Raw genomic sequence first — 20,122 nt, 5'->3', positions numbered from 1 at the left:
TAAATACTCTTTTGCTCATGAAATAAAGTTAATAAGTGATCGTTAAATAGTCAGAAAAAAAGAGACAAAAGGCAAGTTAAAGTTTAAAGGGTTAGTTTACCCAAAAATGAAAATTCTGTCAGTAATTACTCACCCTCATGTTGTTCCAACCGCGTAAGACCTTCGTTCATCTTCGGAACACAAATTAAGATATTTTTGATGAAATCTGAGCCATGTCTCACTCCTCCATAGGCTGCTATGTGACCGAAACTTGCTGGCCCAGAAAAGTTATTAAAAAGATCGTTAATATAGTCCAAGTAACTCCAGTGGCTCAATCTTAAGTATATCAAGCGACGAGAATACTTTTTGTGCGCAAAAACAAACAAAAATAACGACTTTATTCCACTTTTAATTTCCTTCTCTCTGGGCCTCGTAGTGTTTTTGCGCTGCGCGTCTGTGTTGCACGTCATCACGCATCACACACATGACCGGCGTCGGCCAATAGTGAGCCTACGTGGTGACGAGTAACACAGACGCGCTGCGCAAAAACACTACGCGAACCAACTAGAGGTCCAGAGAGAAGGAAATGAATAGTGGAATAAAGTCGTTATTTTTGTTTGTTTTTGCGCACAAAAAGTATTCTCGTCGCTTGATATACTTAAGATTGAGCTACTGGAGTCACTTGGACTATATTAACGATCTCTTTAATAACTTTTCTGGGCCAGCAAGTTTCGGTCACATAGCAGCCTATGGAGGAGTGAGACATGGCTCAGATTTCATCAAAAATATCTTAATTTGTGTTCCGAAGATGAACGAAGGTCTTACGCAGTTGGAACAACATGAGGGTGAGTAATTACTGACAGAATTTTCATTTTTGGGTGAACTAACCCTTTAAGGCAGATAAGATAAAGTTTAAATATGATTTAAAAAATAAAGGGTAAGAGCATAAAGATTTAAGAAATCAGTTAAAAGCCTGATTAAAAATATGCATCTTGAGTCTTTTTTAAAAAACATCACAAGTGTAGAGAATCTTTGACCTTCAGTATAATATCACAAGTGAAGACCAGATCATAAGGCTAGACAATCATTTTAATATAGTCATGATGATCATCAGATACCCGATAGTCTTTGATCAGCTCCTCTCCACTCTCTCCAAGATACTCAACTAAGCGACGGATGATAATGTCCCTTCTGCCATCGACATGATGCTATTAAACACAAAAAGAAAATGTATTGCAGAAAATACATAACATAACATATGTAACATACATACATAACAGCACATACAGATGTAAATAGAAAGTTACCCATGGAGAATGTAAGCCTGCAACTGCATTCTAACGTTGTGAAGTGTGCAACTTAACATGAATTTCTCAACGATGTGTGTTGAGACAAGAGTCAATGTTTAGTGCATGTCATAACCTGTGGGTCCAGAAACTGTCTCTGCCCAGTGAGGGAAGTTTTTTTGCCTCATCACTGGACATGCAAATGAATTTTTCGCAACATAACAGTACCTCCTATCACAAAATGAACCAGGCCAGGACAGGAATTCCCACACACAAGAGTAATATTTTGGGAAATGATTGTATTGGAGTGTATGGGCAGTAGGAAGGGATCTTGCTGCACTCAGAGGGTCACTTTGAAAATTCTGTAAATCTCTCTGCTTTTGAGCACATATTAAGGGAAAGATGACAGGTTAGTATACACTTGTGGAGAAAATCATGAGCATAAATTGTTAATTGTGGCCACAGTGACAGGATCAGGAGAACAGTTTCAGCCAACACAGACACTGATCAGATTAAAGGACAAGTTCGGTATTTTACACTTAAAGTCCTGTTTTCAGATTGTTTATGATGAAATAGAACGATTTTGATTGAAATTTGGACACATGCTGCTGGCCCAAGCTTTTTCGGTTTCTGTGGTAGCACACCCCCACCTCCACAATGGCTGCATAGGTGCACTGGAACAATCCTTCCTAAAACACATTAAACTTTCGTTTACAAAGACGTGAAACTCACTGAGTGGTCAGGGGTGTTCACTGATATGTTCACACAAAAATCGCTGCAAAAGATGCTTTCCAACAGGTTTTATCGTAGTTTTTGTCCAACTCCATTGACTTGTATTAGATGTGCTGTGATGTACGGTATTAGTCCGCCGCTATTCTATTCTATTATTCAAGCTCTCAGCGGAAGAATGTACGGGTGTGAGGCGTTTGGAAAAATAGGTCCACAGTTTTACAACGAATGGTAAAACACCTGTTGGAAAGCATCTTTTGCAGTTAATTTTTTTTTTTTTTTTTTTTTTTAGTTTAATCAGGGACAATACACATTAATAATACATAGCCATATGTAAAATGCGACAGATTTAGCCAACACTGGCTAATTTTCATCCGTTGTCCCTTCTGCAGGTTGATGTTAAGGACATATACAGCACAATATAAAAAAATAAAAAAATAACAAATAACAAATAGAAGAATACCATACCAAAATACCTATAAATGTTCACAATTTTGATTTAACATTAACCAACTTTTCAGCTTTTTTGAGAATCCACAATGACCTGTTATTTGTTTTAATTCTCTCAATTCCATTGGGAGTCTATTCCATTCATGTGTTCCTCTAAAAGCCAAAGATAGCTGGCCAAAGGTAGATTTTCTTAATGGCACCTTACAATCACCCCTAATACCAGCTCGTGTATACCGTCCTGTTAGCTGATCAATATAATCCTTAAAAACCGGAGGAGCAATGCCATTCAAAATTTAAAAAAAAAAGTATTAAATCAGCATATTGAATCCAATGTTCCCAACTTAAAAGAGAGTACTTTGCTAAAATACTACAATGATTACTACAATTTTGTGTGAACATATCAGTGAACACCCCTGACCAGTCGGTATTTTTCATGTCTTTGTAAACGAAAGTTTAATACGTTTTAGGAAGGATTGTTCAAGTGCACCTATATGCAGCCATTGTGGAGGTGGGGGGGTGCTACCACAGAAACCAAAAAAGCTCGGGCCAGCAGCATGTGTCCAAATTTTAATCAAAATCGTTCTATTTCATCATAAACAATCTGAAAACAGGGCTTTAAGTGTAAAATACCGAACTTGTCCTTTAAATAAGAGTGATACATTCTCAGTGTGTATGACCTCATCATTAGATTATGTAATTAAAATAATTTGAAATTTTACCTCATTCAGTGAGTCCAACATTGGTTTTATTTTGGTCCCTGCAGTCCCGCCCTTCCTCCGAAATATCTCCAGGAGTTTGGTGGTGTACCCGTCCAATCTGGACAAAAACGTTCGCTCCAGATGAATTGTGGTTATTCGCTTAAACTCCTCTTTGATCTGAAATGAGAGATAAAAACACAAAATCATGTCAAAGATGACTCATGAGAACTCACATACACTTAGTTGCTGCACGAACAAGAACTGGATTTACCTGATTTTCACAGAACAGAGAAGGCCATCTCTCCAAGAGGTCTTGGATTGCGGGGCAATCCTTGACAACCTCTGTTCTTCTCATAGCGAAAGACTTCTCCATTTTCTCATTAATTGCCCTCTCATTGTTCTTCTTCTTTATTTCCTTCAGCAAATCTAGTCTCTCCTTCTCTAAGGTTTCCTCAGTCTCACCAAATGGCAGTGGTGGCAGATAGTTGACTTCAGCTTTTTTTGCCCTTTTAAAGCCTTTAAGTTAACCCTCTTCACTGGAGCATCGTCTCTTCAGTGTGTTCACCTCGAGCTCTGGAATGGCTTATTGGCGACCTCTTAACTTTGCCCTGTAGTTGCCCATTTTATACTTTATCCTCTGTTGCCAACCATATAGGCCATTAAAAGACCCTGGCTCTTTGAGGCATGGGTATTTTTCTACCAAGGCTTCAGCAACAGCTAAAATCTGGACACAAGTTGGATATGCTGTGAAGCCAAATATAGTCTCTGCAAGCTTCTCAAGAATGCTACTAGTTACGCTTGGGTTGTTCAAAAGTGTGCCATCATTTTCATAAGCTTGCTTTCCTGCTTCCAGTGCAAGGTCTATATCATAAGAAAAGTCTGGTATTTCAAACTTAAATGGCCATGGCTTAGACCTGTAGGATGGTCCAATCTCATCTGGGGAGAACAACAGGATTGTGTCACATCCAGATGAGGAGGAGCTTGCTTCTGTAGATAGTGGAACTGGAGATTCGACTTCTGACATGTCCACAGTAGTGAGACTCAAGATCACTGGTTCAGTTTTTACTACTTTGAGGTTAGCTTTATCTTGTACTTCCTCAATCGAGGTCAAAGTGAAAAACTGATCGTCGAAATCCATGTCCTGGTACATAACAGTGAATGGTCCTGTAATATCAAATGTCTCTCGAAGAACATCATTGAGGTCCTGAAGTGTGCTTGGGATGCCTGCAGGTAAAAGTAGTTTGCGGACATCATCCTCCCCAAAAATTATCCGCAGTTTCGCTGAGGGTGCCATATCAACAGGAAGAAGCTGCAACAACAGAGAAGAGAAATATACAGTTTTTGTGACTGCAAGTAATGGTTTGACAGAATGTGATTGATGGTATGCAACAGGGCCGTGCAGAGACCTCTGGAGGGGCAGGTGCTCAAAGTATAAAAGGGGGCACATGGAACAAGGCTTTAAATAGGGCTGTGATCAAAATACAGTAACAGGGTTTTTCCAGCCTCAAAATGAGGCGGATGTATTTTAATAATAAGATAATTAAATTAGTATTTTTTTGTAGATCATCATATAGCCTAATGTGTTTCCCACATTATTTATGTGGGTGGAGTTTGGTATCTCTAGGGGGGTCCGGGGGCATGCCCCCCCGGAAGAAAATTTTGTACATTTTAAAGATAAATTCATTAATCTGGTGCACTTTGAGTCACCCGAATCCACTGTTAAAAATAAATAATCCATCCGCAAAACCGCCCATATTCTTTGATTTAAATATCTGCATCTGATCAGCACATTACAATTATTCAAATTCTTAGTGTTAAGCATGATAATATGGTAACATATCACACTGAAGTAGGCTGATTTAAAATGAACATTTATTTAAAATAAAAGTTCTTCTTTTGGTAAAATTACATAGCCTAAACAGAGGCTTTAGGCCTACTCCCTTCAAGCTTAAATTGTCAATGTTTCATTACATCACTGTTTGAAAACACTAATTTTTTGTACCTTTTATAAAGGGCATTTTTCCCTAATTTTATTAAATGTATGCTCCATCTTTCATTTCAAATTCTCAAATTTGATCAATATATTGTATTAAAATAATAAGACACTAGGCTGTTACCAATCAAATTAAATAATTAACATTGAAAAAGTATAACTGTATTAAATTAGATTATTTTAAATATTTTTCAATATACAAATAAGGAATGTTGAAAATAATGATACTTTATGAAACTAAACCGCCAGTAGGAGGCGGCAGGCGTCAGTCTTAATGAGCGAGTCATTGAGTCATTCATTCAAACGATTCATTCAAACGGCTGATTTATTCAGAATGAGGCAGTTTATGAATGGGTAATTGAATCTTTGACTCAACCGATTCATTCAAAATGCTGAATCATACAGTAATGCAACAAGTGTTGCTGTGATCTTTGTTTGGAACTATTTTCGTTGCTGAAACAGAACAAAAATAATCATTGCGTCTAAAATGTAAGTGACTTAATTTTAACTATTTGTTTATTGACCTGCTATAAAATCAGTCTCGGTTTCAATCTTGATGGCATTCAGGAAAACAGTTAGGCTACTTCTATAGCCTAACGTTCCACACAGCAATTTAAACAACATCTCTGCATGCTCTCTTCACGTCGTCCTAGTAAAATAATTATAATAAGTAAACGAACATCAAAATCACTTCGCTGAGAATGAAACGCCACTTACCAGCAGCCGCAGATTTGATGATATCCTCTGGTAGTGCGCATAGCCACGCGAAATTAAAAAAAAATGTGCGTGCAGCGTGAGGAATGAGTTAGTCAGGTGAAAGATCATCATGTGGGTCATTTTATTTATGGCTAAATTATTATTAATTAATTTTACTAATAGTTAGATTGGGCAGGCATCCACAAAAGGGCCTTTAATTACAAAAAAAGTAGAGGAAATTTTGCCTTGACAAAAGGGCACTTTGGGCACCAAGGGGCAAAGGGGCAGGTGCTCAAGCACCCAACGCCCCCCCCCTCTGCACGTGCCTGGTATGCAACCATGAGCTGGTGCTTATTTGCAATGGACAGCAAAATATTCCTGAAACAACCAGTGTGTCTGACCACCTTCTTGAAAAAGCTGTGTTTGGCCTCGAATCTCATTGTCCAGAGGGCAGCTAGGGGGCCAAATTCCCGAATGAGCTGAGGATAGTGCTCAAGGAAATGGTGCTTGGGAATGAGCTGATGTTGGGGGAAAACATCAAGGAATCTGCTTCGGTGTTCTGAAATGATGCTGTCAAGATAGCAAATGCTTTCTTCGGTATGGGCTGGAGACATGACAAGGTCCACAATGTCTTTCAGTGTCATCAGCATCTGCCATACAGGCTCTTGTTCGGGTACTTTTAAACCTATAATCAGAGGCAAAAGACGTAATAAGCACCAATTTCCATGTGCATTGCCCCCTACTGATTTTTGAGTCGAAAAGTTAGCAGGAATGAGATGAGGGCGATTTGTTTTATCACTCCACTTGTATGGGAAATTGCAAATGGCATCATTCAGTTTCATGAGAGAAAAATATTTTTTCTTGATCAAGTTATCAAATGCCAAAGCCAGTTCCACTGGAACAATGCCCTCCAGCAGATCATGTAAAACATCTGGAGGGTAACCAGATGTAACATGAAAATGCTCAAGGTTTTCTGACAATGCACACTGTTTTTTTACACCATAACAATGTGGGTGATCTGGACTAGACACAGCTGTCTGTACATGCAGTGTATGTTGATCTTTGGTTCTTTGATGAAAAGACCCAGATCTCACTTCATTGGACTGAAACTTGGATCGCTCCCCAACACAAAACACACACCGGCAGACGTATGACCCTGCAAAGCTTTCGACAAATCCTGCCACAGAGTGCGCCCCCAAATTATCTGCCACCACACTGACCACAGTCCCTTTAATGGCTTTCCCTAACGCTGGAACAAAAAGACCATCTTTCTCCAAGCTTTGGATATCTGTTAACAGTGGGTCTAAAACTCGCTGGAATCCAAACTGCTTGGTGTCTTCAGCCTTACACAGAATTGCAAGGTAGATTGATGTCAATGTGGAACGTAACTGCACTGGAATGTTTCCCAACACCCAATAGACAGCTGTGACTTTGTGCTTTTTTCGAGATGTCCCAAGAGGATTACATACCTCAAAGTCATCAATGTACAGGATGAGACTCACTCTGTTCTCCTCTACAGAGAAAAACTCATTTTTTTTGATAGTGAGATCCATCACGAAATGTCTGGTACTTAAAGTCATTTTCAGATTTGTTTTCACCTTCAAATGTGTTTTCTTGAAAAGACTTACTTAGGACCTGCACCAAGGAGGGCAATATTGGGACATACTGGAAGGTTTTGCCCTTTTTTTTATCAAGTATGTGTTCTTCTGATTCAACAACTGAAAAATGCTTCTTCATAAATTCTCTTCTCTTGTATGAAGTTGTGAAAGGGCCACCTGTCCCCAAGGCAGTACTTATAGGGTGTGTCTCACAAATATTTTTCACTAAATCTGAGATAATGGCTGGATCCAGATCACAATTATGGCTTTTCAAGGTGGACACCACCACATCTCTTAAAAGTGGACCAAATGCAGAGGTGGATATAAACTGAAGCTCATCTACTATTTCATCAATGCATTTGTTTGGGACATTGAACATGCTTTCCAACTTTAAAAATAGATGGCCAAATTTCTCTTTTATATCTTGAGACACCACACAGGTCTCATCCTGAGCAAACATGGGTTCATTAGGTTGGCTTTTTAATACTTCAGTTTTAAAAACCTCAAGGGTGTGTGACTGGTGTTTTCTGTGTCTATGTGTAGCAAAGGTGGAATAAATATTTGTACTGAAGTTGCAGTTTTTGAAGACACATGCAACTGCTTCAAACTTCCTTAAGTGGTTGTTAAGATGCTCAAAATACTGCTTCTCTGAATAAAAAAAAACAGAGCAGCAAAGTATACAAGTAAATGAAAGAGGTCCACTTTGCGTGACCATCTCCACATGGTGTCGAGACAAATGGGTCTTAAGGGCATTAAATGTTTTAAACGAGCAAGGGCAATCAGTGTGAAGACAAGGGACTGACTAATACTAATCATTAGTAATTTGATCTTACCTTGTGTCAGTCGTGCAGTCCAAATTAGCAGTCAGAAGGTCCTATGTTCTGTAAAAAAAAAAAAAAAAAAAAAAAAAAAAAAAAGGTTATCTATATGCTTTTCAACTCATTTCTACTAACTCAAGGATGCACACTGATATTTCATTTTTTTTAATTTACATACTGTACGCGGACGTTTGAGGTTTCATAGTCCAACATACTGTGTCAGCTCGGTGTCACATTTAAAACAGGTCAATATGAAGACTTGAGTAAAATCGAGTGCGTGTACACGGAGGCCACACATTTGTCCGCATCGAGTAGTTTTTCTTTTTTTTTTTTTTTTTTTTCTTCAAAATACACCTCATGGCAGCAGTGCAGCAATTATTTCAAACTGGACCGTGGTCGTTTTATTCACAAATGCACAATCATAAATTCCGTGCTGAAGTTCAGGCCCTGCATATTATATATATATATATATATATATATATATGTATATATATATATATATATATATATATATATATATATACATATATATATATATATATACACATACATATACATATATATATATATATATATATATTTTTTTTTTTTTATTTATTTTTTTTTTTTTTTGACGTTAGTTAAGGCAGCAGGCGTGTGTTGTTTAGGCGGCCGTCTTAGCTGTAAAGTGCTGTGGGAAATTCTGGACATACCTCCTGCCAGCAAAGTTAGTTAGCTAGTTAGCTAGCTAGCAGGAAAATACACTATTTGCTAGCGCAGCAAGCGCCGCTGCTTTCAGTGCGGAGAAACTGACTTAAGTAGGTGAGCCAACAGGAACGTACAAAGTTTGTTTCGCTTAAAACTTACCTTCATGGTTCCATATTCACTTCTTCCCGTCTCTGTCAACAAGTCTGCCAACCGTCGAAATGTGGACCATGGACTGTCTGGTACATGTCTGAGAAAGACCGCTCAAATGTGGGGAGGGGCTTTGACGTCATGCTCCGAGTGCAGAGAAGGTTGCCAGATTCACTGATGTCACTCCATTACATTTTACTTGGAAATATCAACTAATTAAGCCAATGAACTGGTTTAGTGAATATTACTTGGATTGAATGATTCAATTTACATACAAAACTGAGGACACATAATTACAAACAATCACCAAGTAATGCACTACATGAAAAACTGCTATTTTAAAGTAAACTTTTTAAAGCACTGAATTGGTATTTTTTTGTAGAATTTATATAGATAATTGAAATAATAATTACAGGGCCAAAAAATCTTTTTTTTCAGTGTAGAATATTGTCTAACACTTGATGGCTGCTCTGATAAGTCTTCGTCTTCGGTTAGGAACCTGGGTGTGCTCTTTGATACCAATCTTTCATTTGAAAGTCACGTGTCTAGTATCTGTAAAACCACATTTTTCCATCTTAAAAATATATCTAAATTACGCCATATGCTCTCAATGACAAATGCGGAACAATTAGTTCATGCGTTCATGACCTCAAGGCTAGATTATTGTAATGCTCTACTGGGTGGTTGCCCTGCACGCTTAATAAACAAACTACAGCTGGTCCAAAACGCAGCAGCTCGAGTTCTTACCAGAACCAGGAAGTATGACCATATTAGCCCGGTTCTGTCAACACTGCATTGGCTCCCTATTAAACATCACATAAATTTTATAATATTGCTGATTACTTACAAAGCACTAAATGGTTTAGCTCCGCAGTACTTGAGCGAGCTCTTAACGCATTATAGTCCTTCACGTCTATTGCGATCTCAAAATTCCGGCCAGTTAATAATACCTAGAATAACAAAATCGACTGCTGGCGGTAGATCCTTCTCCTATTTAGCACCAAAACTTTGGAACAGTTTTCCTACCACCGTCCGGGAAGCAGACACACCCTGTCAGTTCAAAGCTAGACTAAAAACACATCTCTTTGACCTAGAATACACATAACACATTATAGACTTCTATAATTCCATATTAGGCTGCACAGAGGAGGTCAGCCAGAACCGGGAACACTTCCCATAAATCCTGATGTACTCGTTACATCATAAGAAGCATGGCATCTACGCTAATTTTAGTGTCTTTGTTTATCCCGAGGTTTTCCCGCAGCCTGCCGGATCCAGGCCGTATCCAGATCTGACGAAGGACCTTCGTCTGAACCCAATGACAACGCAGTGCTGAAGTGTCAACTAGTCTCTCCCTATGGAGGATCCCTTTACCTCTCCACAGATAAAGCGTTGTCGGGAAAATTCGTTTCACGTACCTACCCCGAAGTGACAAAATAAAATAAAATTCTGTATCAAAATTTATAAGGAAAGACCAGTACTTTGTTTAGGCTTGGTCTGTAGGGAATTCCAAACCTGCGCACATATATTCAAACGCACATAACTATAGAACCAATTCTTAATGCGCATGTGAACGCCATCAGCATTTATCACAGGTTCACGTTTAAAGTCTATGTAGAGAGAATGGTGTCGTCTTAGCGGCCCCTAATTTAATAACAAATGATCGTTGCAACGGAAGCGAGTCAATCAAAACTAACTTTAGCTGGAAAATAACTTTATTAAAGATCCACTATAAAGCCAAAACAATCACTGTTACCATAAATTATATGTTTGTCTCTGTAAAGCTGCTTTGAAACAATCTACATTGTTAAAAGCGCTATATAAATTAGGAAGACTTGACTTGACTTAAATACTTTAAAAACTTCTCACGATTTGTTAATCTCGATAGCTGTAATAGTAAAAAGGTATAATAGCTGTAATAGTAAAAGTTTTCAAGAGAGTTCCACATGTAATACTACCTATTTCATATGCAAGCATGTCAGCCAATCACATCAGTGAGCGTTTACACTGAAGTCTCACAGCAGACATGCCCCTTCAAACAGAGCGTTCAAATCAGAGGCTAAAATCAGGCTAGGAAAAATGCCTTTTATTTCTAAATGATGACAATTTTTTATCTAAAAAACATACTAACATTATAAGGGCACCCCAGGAAACATTATAAAATAATAAAATAATCCATGCCATAGGACCTTTAAGAATTTGCTACTGACTATTCAAACGCGAGTTTTGAGCAGTAAAGAGTAGTGCTTGCTTGTCGTTTCTGTGATCACAAATGCAGACATAGTTTTATGTTTATAGTGTAAAAAAAGACAGTATAAGTCATTATAATCAGTAACTCCCCAATGAAATAAAACCTTACCAATCTGATACGATCTGGTCCAGTCGCGCTGGCAAAGTTGATCAATTAGCTTGGTCATCTGCATTTTCCGGATCGGATTTGGGCTTGAATTGATAAGGTAGTACTGACATTATCACCTTTCATTATTACTTTGGGAGCTGATGTTTCAAATATGGTAATGGGTGTGGCATTTCCGTCATGCACTTAAGGTTTTTGGGCCAATCACAATGCACTGGTTCGCTGGCCAATCAGAGCACACCGCACTTTTCAGAACGATGAGCTTTGTAAAAATTAACATGTTTCAGAAAGGCGGGGTATAGAGGAGACACAATAATGTACAGCATGTGTAAAATAATTACTTTTTTTAACCTAAAACCGCGTAAACACATTGCATTAAACCAAATACACAAAATAATGTTATTTTTAGAACCATCATATGACCCCTTTAAGGTTACACGATTCATAGGACATAACAGTACACTTTACACAAATGTTTTTAATACATACATGTGTGTGTAAACCAATAGTGACTAATAAAGAAAATGTACAAAAAATAAATAAACCCAAAATGATAAACAGCCTTTGAAATAATTACATTTTTAATAAAATGTTCTCCATGCGCTTGAATATTGTCTCTTTTAATGTCTTTTTCTCTCTAGCGATGGACTGTATGATGTCACAGTGGTCTGAGTGGTCAGAGTGCAGTAAGTCCTGCGGGAAAGGTCACTTGATCCGCACACGCATGATCACTCTGGAGTCTCAGTTTGGAGGAGATCCATGCCCTGAGACCATGCAGAGAAAAACATGCAAGATCAAGAAGTGTAATCAAGGACGCTTAAACAGTGACGAGAGGAAGAGACGCAAAGAAGACCGTAAGAAGAGGAGGAACAAACAGGGAAGGGAAGAGAGCGCAGATGAGCTTGCAGGTGAATATGCACGTCATCTCTGTTAAAGGGATACTCCACTGAAAACTGAAAATTCTCTCATAACTTATTCACTCTCATGCCATCCCAGATGTATATTACTTTCTTTATTCTATGAAACACAAATCTGACACTTTAAAAACAAGGCAAAACGGACACTGCTGTAATTCATGTGACCCCATCAGATTAGATTAAAAAAATGTTTATTGTCATTCCAGCCATATACAGGTATACAGTGTGACAAATGTCACTAGATTGCACTAAATCTACAGTGCAATTTACAAAAATTACAATTATGAGGACAATTACTTAACTACTACAATTACTTTGAAGTAATACAATTACTTCACTGTAATCAATACACTCTAAACAATATACTTAAAATAAATATAAGTGATGGAATCAAAAGTGACAGGTAATTTTGCATTGATAGCAGCTGTGTGGTAAAAATACCTGAGGTATTAAAATGAAGATAACAATTATTGGGATCTTTTGCGATGATGTGGGTCTTGTTCACACAATGTGTTTTTCATAAATGTCTGAAATGGTAGGGAGAAATGTTCTAGTAATCTTCTCTGCAGCTCTTACAATGTGTTGTAGGGCCTTGTGGTCTGGAGCATTGCAACTGCCAAAACTAGACAGTGATGCATGTTAATAGTTAATATGCTATCAATGGTTCCTTTGTAAAACATGCTAAGGATGGATGGGAGTTGGTTTGCCCATGTCAGTCAATGCAGAAAGTGGAGATGTTGCTGTGCTTTCTTGGCCAGTGAGGTGACACTGAGGGACAAAGTTTGATCCTCTATGGTGTGTAGACCCAAAAACGTAGTGATAGTTTTAGAAATTGTAGGTTTGTGTGAGAAAAATACTAAACTTTTAAACTATAAACTATCACTTCTGACCAACTGTGAGGATGCTGTGAAGTGTGATATAAGCATATTGTGAAACTCTCACAAGAAGTGATGCAGAAGCACAGAGGACTATCACTTTTTCTCTCACATGCCTATCATTTTGCTTCAGAAGAAAGTGATTCATCATCTGGGGATGTATGCATTAACATTTGTTGTGTGATTTTTGAAGCCTGAACTTTGAAGGAAGCCTGGACACTTGCATAAGTAATTATGAATCATCACATCACCACTAGAGATACTGAAGATCTCCTTAGACAGGATCACAATATGAATATAACTTGCAGATGTCAATAAGTATCATAACAATACCACTTCAGACGCTGACACTACACTCTCTGTTAGTAAATTAGCATTAAGACATAGACACTTAAGATGCAGACATTCTCCATTAGTAATTCTGTAGGCTATCATTACAGTGACTACGTTTACAAGCTGTCAATATTCGGGTTATGGTCGGGTTAAGGTCACTATTTGGGTTTCTGAAACATTCGGAATAACCCGTTTACATGCGTGAGCAGAGAGAGTTACTCCTGTATACATGGAATTTGTAATCAATTGGCAATATCCCGATAAACGGCGACGCACAGTTAGCGTCTGGACGTACGGACAACCTTAAGACGCAATATGCGTCATTTCCGATTCTTCTTCCTGTATCCAAAGACAACAACAACAGCAGCAGCACGCGGATAATGAATAGTTCGGGGCAGATAGCGATCGCCTTTGTTTGCGCTTTCCTCCTCGCTCCAAAAGTGTGGTGCTATGCTGCGTCTCGCCATGTTTACCTCTACTTCTTGTTTACTTCCGGTATACTGCACGCAGGTTTTTGTATGCGCCGTCTCTACTCAAAAGACAAAGATTCCTTGTGAATAGAACATGCGCAGAACACAAATCAATGTTCCTTTTGATGGGGATATGCCGATACACGTTTACATGACCAAATATTCGGGTTAGAAAAGGGGTACCCCAGGGATCATATTCGGGTTTTTAAAAACTGGGATATGAGCATATTCGGGTTTTTGCCGGTGTTTACATGGCCGTGCGTGACCGGGTTATTGCTAATATTCCGGTTTTGAATGGGTTATTGGCTGCATGTAAACGTAGTCATTGACACTGTGGATACTGGGGCTCTTTATGCTCTTTTTTTGCCCATCAGAGTCATAACAGTGTCATTAAATTTGTAATTGAGACTACAGATGCAGTTACTTACTCTCTTGTTGGCAAATCAGCATCACAACATCACCACTGCAGATTCTAACGTTCTCTGTTAGAAATTATGTTTAATAACATCACAACTACAGATGTAAAAGCTCTCCTTTACTAATTCAAAACATCATAACATCACCACTACAGACAATGTCACAGAACAGAATTTCAGATGACTTGACTGATCTTATTGCAACTAACAGCATTTGTATCTGGTCTGAATTTCTTCCAAAAGGATGCAAAATGAAGCCGTGGTCTGGATGGACTGACTGTACCAAGCTGTGTGGTGGGGGAATCCAGGAGCGGCTAATGACGGCCAGGAAGAGATTCAAAAATGCACAACTAAATAGCTGTAAAGACCGAAAGGAAATACGGGCCTGCAATGTCCACCCCTGCTAGAGCTGTACTGAATGGGCTTGTGGGATTGGACCCAATCTAGGTTGTGAACAGACTGTGACAATGTCTTGCAGTAATTTAATACACTCTGTTCGGGGTTGGAAAGCTGCAACAGGTAGTCTGTTATTTTTGTTTTCTAGATTTTATAGTGACCCGGGCCTTGTAAACAGATGCGAAACCAAGAAGGAGGGTGCTCAGAGTTGCAATGTACTGTACAATTCAGATGTATTAATATGCATTCATATTTAAGAGTAGCAGCCCTTTGAGAAGCTTTGAAGTTATTTTAAATATTGTTTTTTCACTAGCAGGACCATGGAATTAATGTGTTCTGACATGAAATTTAAAACAAATTTCTTCTTTTATACTCTGTGATACACACACACACACACACACACACACACACACACACACACACTGTGATGTGAAATATATAAAACATTTTTTTTTTTTTTTTTTTGCTATTACAAACAGACCAAAAGAAAAATTGACAAGTACACATGTTCCCATTCAACCTGTAATCAAAGTGATCACAAGAGCTACATTTATGCAAACAAAAAATTAATTCAAGAGATTTGAAATTCAATGTTAAAATGACCATAAATATCCAGGGGGTTTTATTTTTTTTCAGTTTGGTCTCAATTAAACAAAGGTATTAGTTTGCAACTTTTAAACAAAAGGTACAAAAGAGTAAAAAACATACTAGTTTTTTGGTACATTTGGATAGATACTGAAACTTACAATATGGAATTATTGACGACATCTAAATAATGTAAATTTTATTATGTATTTGCAGCTATAGAAATGTAAAATATTTACAAATCTTTTATGTCATGAATATATGTATAGTTACATCTTCATCATTTTATAGATTTTAGATCCCTTGACCCTACCACCAGACCTAAACCTAATCACTTTTATAGAGTATAAAAATAATATATAAAACATAACAGGCAGAGAAATGTATAACGACAAGTTTAGTTTCATTATACCATCAAATACATATTTAATGCTAATCGCTAATCTCACTCCTACCTCTAAACCAAACCTAGGTAAAAGAGTCAGCTGTGTTAAATGGATTTGTAGTGTTCTATAAAGTTGTTCATACATCTATAATTTACATTTTAGATGTTGTCAATGTTGTACTTTTTATTGTCTATACAAATGCAAGTTAATGGTATAAACACACTTTTTCATAAAATGCATAAGAGATGAGATTTTACTTGCATCTAAAGACTTCTATTCTGTTAGTTTTGCCATCTTAAAAGACTATTATTTATTTTTTGCTTTTTACTCCACTTAGCTCCTCAATATACAGTGACCCAAAAATAATTTCGATACTTAGTCTCACTTAAAATGTATGATTTTTGTATTGCACTGGAAGATAAATTATCAAACCAAATGGCATCCTCAAAATGTTGAGCTTACTTCGAATTGATTATTTAAAAAAAAAATTGTATTTAATTTTATCTTGCTGGTATCACACAAGTGTCATAGCAAAGTACACCAGTGTAGTACCTCATTTTAACTTATTCCACTATACAAAAAAATAAATAAACTAACCACTAACATTTGGCAACCAGAAAGTATGCAAATACAAAATAATTTGCATAAAAAAAATAATGTCTTTATTTTGAACATTACATCTATTGTTTAATCATTTAAATTGCAAGAGACATGTTGAAAAGTGTGCTTGTACAATGTTTAAAATAAATAGTTCATGGTTTTATATATTTTATTTAATGCAATATCATTCATACAGTTTAGGTATGTTTTCAGTGTCTTAATATTTTGGGGAAACATTGCAACACTAAAAAATATTAACATTCACATATTTTTGAGTTGTTGGAATCTTTGTTTTTCACAGCCAAATCCCTTCCAGCATAAACATTTGTGCACTATGAAAGAAAGGAAAGCCACTCAAAAATTAAGATGTAATTCACTTAAAGCCTATATGATATACAGTACATGTAACATCTGCAGTTAAACAGTCAGTCATTGGGCAAAAAAAAACAAAAAAAAACGTCAAGACCCAGTCAATTTCCCGTATAGTAGCTCTTTTGTAAATCAAGCCCTAGATCTGGCAATATGTTTGATTTTAACATGTTCTCTGCCCAGACGTATTGCCACATATGCAAACCAGCTGTACTTACTTTTGCAAGATTACTGTAAAATTATTGTGGGGAAAATATACTATTCTTGAGTACTGATAATGGCTATAAGCCAATTCAAATAAGTAATGGAACTGTTGTCTCCAGTGATTCATTTTTGGTGTGTAATTTTCCTGAACTAAAGCACATATAACCAGCCATTCCAGGATTTTCTCTGTCTCATGTTTGAAATGAATGCTGTCTAGGACCCACTGATCTGTTACTATTTTGTTCCCCAATGTAAGATGTAGATACCATTTAACTGAAATATGTTATTTGTTGGATTTTGATTTGCTTTGGTTTTATCAACACACTTTTTTTTTTTATAAGAAATTGTTCTTACCAAAGTCTTGCGTAGATGTTTTGTAGTTGTCTCTCTTCCTTGTTGGTCATCTGACATGATTCATACTTTTTGAATATTTGCCCTTTACAATAAAAGGAAATGTTACAAAGTGCCTAATTCATTTCCTGATTATTTGTGCTAAAGGTTTTGTTATATAATCCCACTAATCATATAATCCCAAAAACAGTACAAATGCATCTAAATAACACATTTGTTGTGCCACGAGGCTTGGTCTTGGGCCCTTTGTTGTTCTCTCTGTAAGTGATCTCTTTCAAAACTGTCAAGAGGTACCAGGAAGCTAAGTGACAGTCGATGGCATTCGATAGTCGAGGGAGTTAATTCCTAGAGCCAGTGGCATCCACCAGCCGTCCCCAGCCAGGCCCTGGTTCCAGAAGGGACGAGCAGAAGGCTAGCGTAGCTGCTTGCGCCTCTTCTCGCAGAGATAGTTCGATCTGAGGCCTGTGATCTCTTGTCGGGTGGCTAAAAAGAAGACCTGACTCCTTTGAAACCAGGTCACTGGGGGCGAGCCTTCTCGTGGTAGATCTGGGTACACCACAACATGTACCAGGCCTCCCGTGATGCCATCAGAGGGTGTTTCTGCCAACCCTATTACCATTGGTGATTCGGAAGCAGAGACACTCTGTATTTTATCTGCCCCATCTTCACTCACGGGTAATCTTTCTTCAGAGTTTGTTTTGATTGTTCCCTGCCAGTTCTCTGATTGAGAGCCCCAAACAGGTTGATTCTAGTGATTCAATTATCCGCCTGTCAGACTTTGTGGCAGCATGGCAACTTCTGCTCAATGTCTATCAGTAGGTCCTGAATACTGAGGAAAGGTTACAGAACTCAGTTTGAATCCCACCTCGCATCAATAATGTATTAGAAACAGTGGTGAACCAATAACAAATTATTTTTCTAAAGCAATAACTTCAGTTCTCCTGGCAAAAGGGGGTGTTTTTGGGCCCGGGAGAAGTGTTGATTCCATGACATTTGTGCTTTTTTTCAGTTGCTTAATGTATCAAGGTATGTTGTTATGGGAAGAAGGAGACAGGAACCGGTGAACGTTCAACATACTTTAATAATCATTTAAAATAAATAAAAAAAACGAAAGTAAAGGTGGCAGCCCCTCACGGACTACTGCCGCACACATATAATAAAACCTAAACAAAACACAACGTAAAGTCCAGGCCTGGTCCGTTCTCGTCCTTTACTGTCATCGCTCCTTTTATGCTTCCGAAGCTCCTCTGTGAGAGGTACGAGACCTGTGCAGCGCGTAGGTGTCGCTCATCAGTAATCACACCACCAGTCTCACGGCCCTCTGCCTTGTCCTGCTTGCCACACTTATAAACATAGTAATGGCTAAAGTCTGATTATACTGTATTCAGCACAAACAGGGCTACAATAATATGTGAGAAACATGTATGTATTTTTGAGAAAATAACATTTATGCGTGGTTATTTAAAAAACTAAACATTTAAGTTGCTAAAATAAGGCCACATAAAATACACAACATTTGTTCACAAGACTTTTGAGAACTGGATCTTGTAGCCTTACTAATACAACTAGATATTGTAGTAGTTTTTTCTTCAAAACAATGTGAAAATCATCCTGGTCACTTATTTACACAATATATATATATATATATATATATATATATATATATATATATATATCGCCGCTGCCCGATGAAACTCACGTATGTCCAAAACGGTTACTTTTCAGGAAGTGAAAAAAACACCGTAATTTCAAAAGCAGTTGAACGTAGCGTTGTCATACTTGGTACGGCATCTTTAAATGTAACCATATTCTTGCCAGTGTAATGATATAATCCACATTTGACCAAAATCGAGTTTAAATGGACATACGTGCATATTTTACAGTAACGGTGGTCGATACGCGTTCTTCCGATAATTAATTAGAATGGCCAAGTCACGTTTCATATTGACAGATGAATAGGCTACGCTCAGTTTATTAAATGCGCTCAGTTTATTAAATGTCTCTTGCAAACTATGAAGGGACAATGAATCAATACACTGACACACTAGCGGCGCCAGTATTTTGATTGTAGGTGGGCCTCCAGAAAACGTCTCAGGTTACGACTGTAACCTATGTTCCCTGAGAACAGGGAACGAGACACTACGTCAGAATGACGCTATGGGGAACGCCTCAGGCGTGACAGGTGTCTGAAATAAATATCAACTCACGTCAATCATGTTGACCGGCGACAGCCTGTGCATCATCAGCTTGAATGATGAGCACGCGACCTGGATGTATAAAGGGGAGCCTTGCACACATGACAACATCCTATCGTCTGAAGGGACTGTTGCAGGCAGGCCCCGAGGCATGGCAGGAAGACGTAGTGTCTCGTTCCCTGTTCTCAGGGAACATAGGTTACAGTCGTAACCTGAGACGTTCCCTTTCGAAAGGGAACTCTACACTACGTCAGAATGACGCTATGGGGAACGATATACCAACGCCACCATGCTGAGGGGAGTGCGTGCCCAAAGGCAGTGACAACTGTCCGAACCAGTAAATCAGAAACACTGGAACCACTCACCCTTAGGTCACATCGGGCTGTCAGTGACAGCACTCCCTACCGGTCATAGCCCAAGCTAATGAACCAAGAAACCGCCAGAACATAGTTAACCCTCTGGGCGCCACGGTCGAGTTTACTCGACAAGATGCGGCACTGAATAAAACGGCCGATTTTGTCAAATAGGGTGTCAAATTTCGTTCGACCTCCCCTCCACTAGTTGGCAGACATGTCATACTTCATCCCC

The 20,122-nt window shown here is 38.1% G+C and overlaps 1 protein-coding gene across 1 annotated transcript in view; it reads left to right on the top strand.

Moving 5' to 3' along the window:
* spon1a (spondin 1a) overlaps positions 1 to 14,855 on the top strand; it is a gene marked incomplete at both ends in the record, with an annotated part of 422,542 nt that extends 407,687 nt beyond the window's left edge. Inside the window, 2 exons of the mRNA XM_081371883.1 lie at positions 12,079 to 12,345; positions 14,692 to 14,855. Of these exons, the coding sequence (XP_081228009.1) occupies positions 12,079 to 12,345; positions 14,692 to 14,855 (431 nt within the window). The remainder of the gene's footprint in view (positions 1 to 12,078; positions 12,346 to 14,691) is intronic.
* Between the last annotated feature and the right edge of the window lie 5,267 nt (positions 14,856 to 20,122).

Source organism: Scardinius erythrophthalmus, assembly GCF_964197995.2.
Source record: "Scardinius erythrophthalmus genome assembly, chromosome: 8".
NCBI lineage: Eukaryota > Metazoa > Chordata > Actinopteri > Cypriniformes > Leuciscidae > Scardinius > Scardinius erythrophthalmus.
This window is presented reverse-complemented; position numbering and strand designations above follow the sequence as displayed.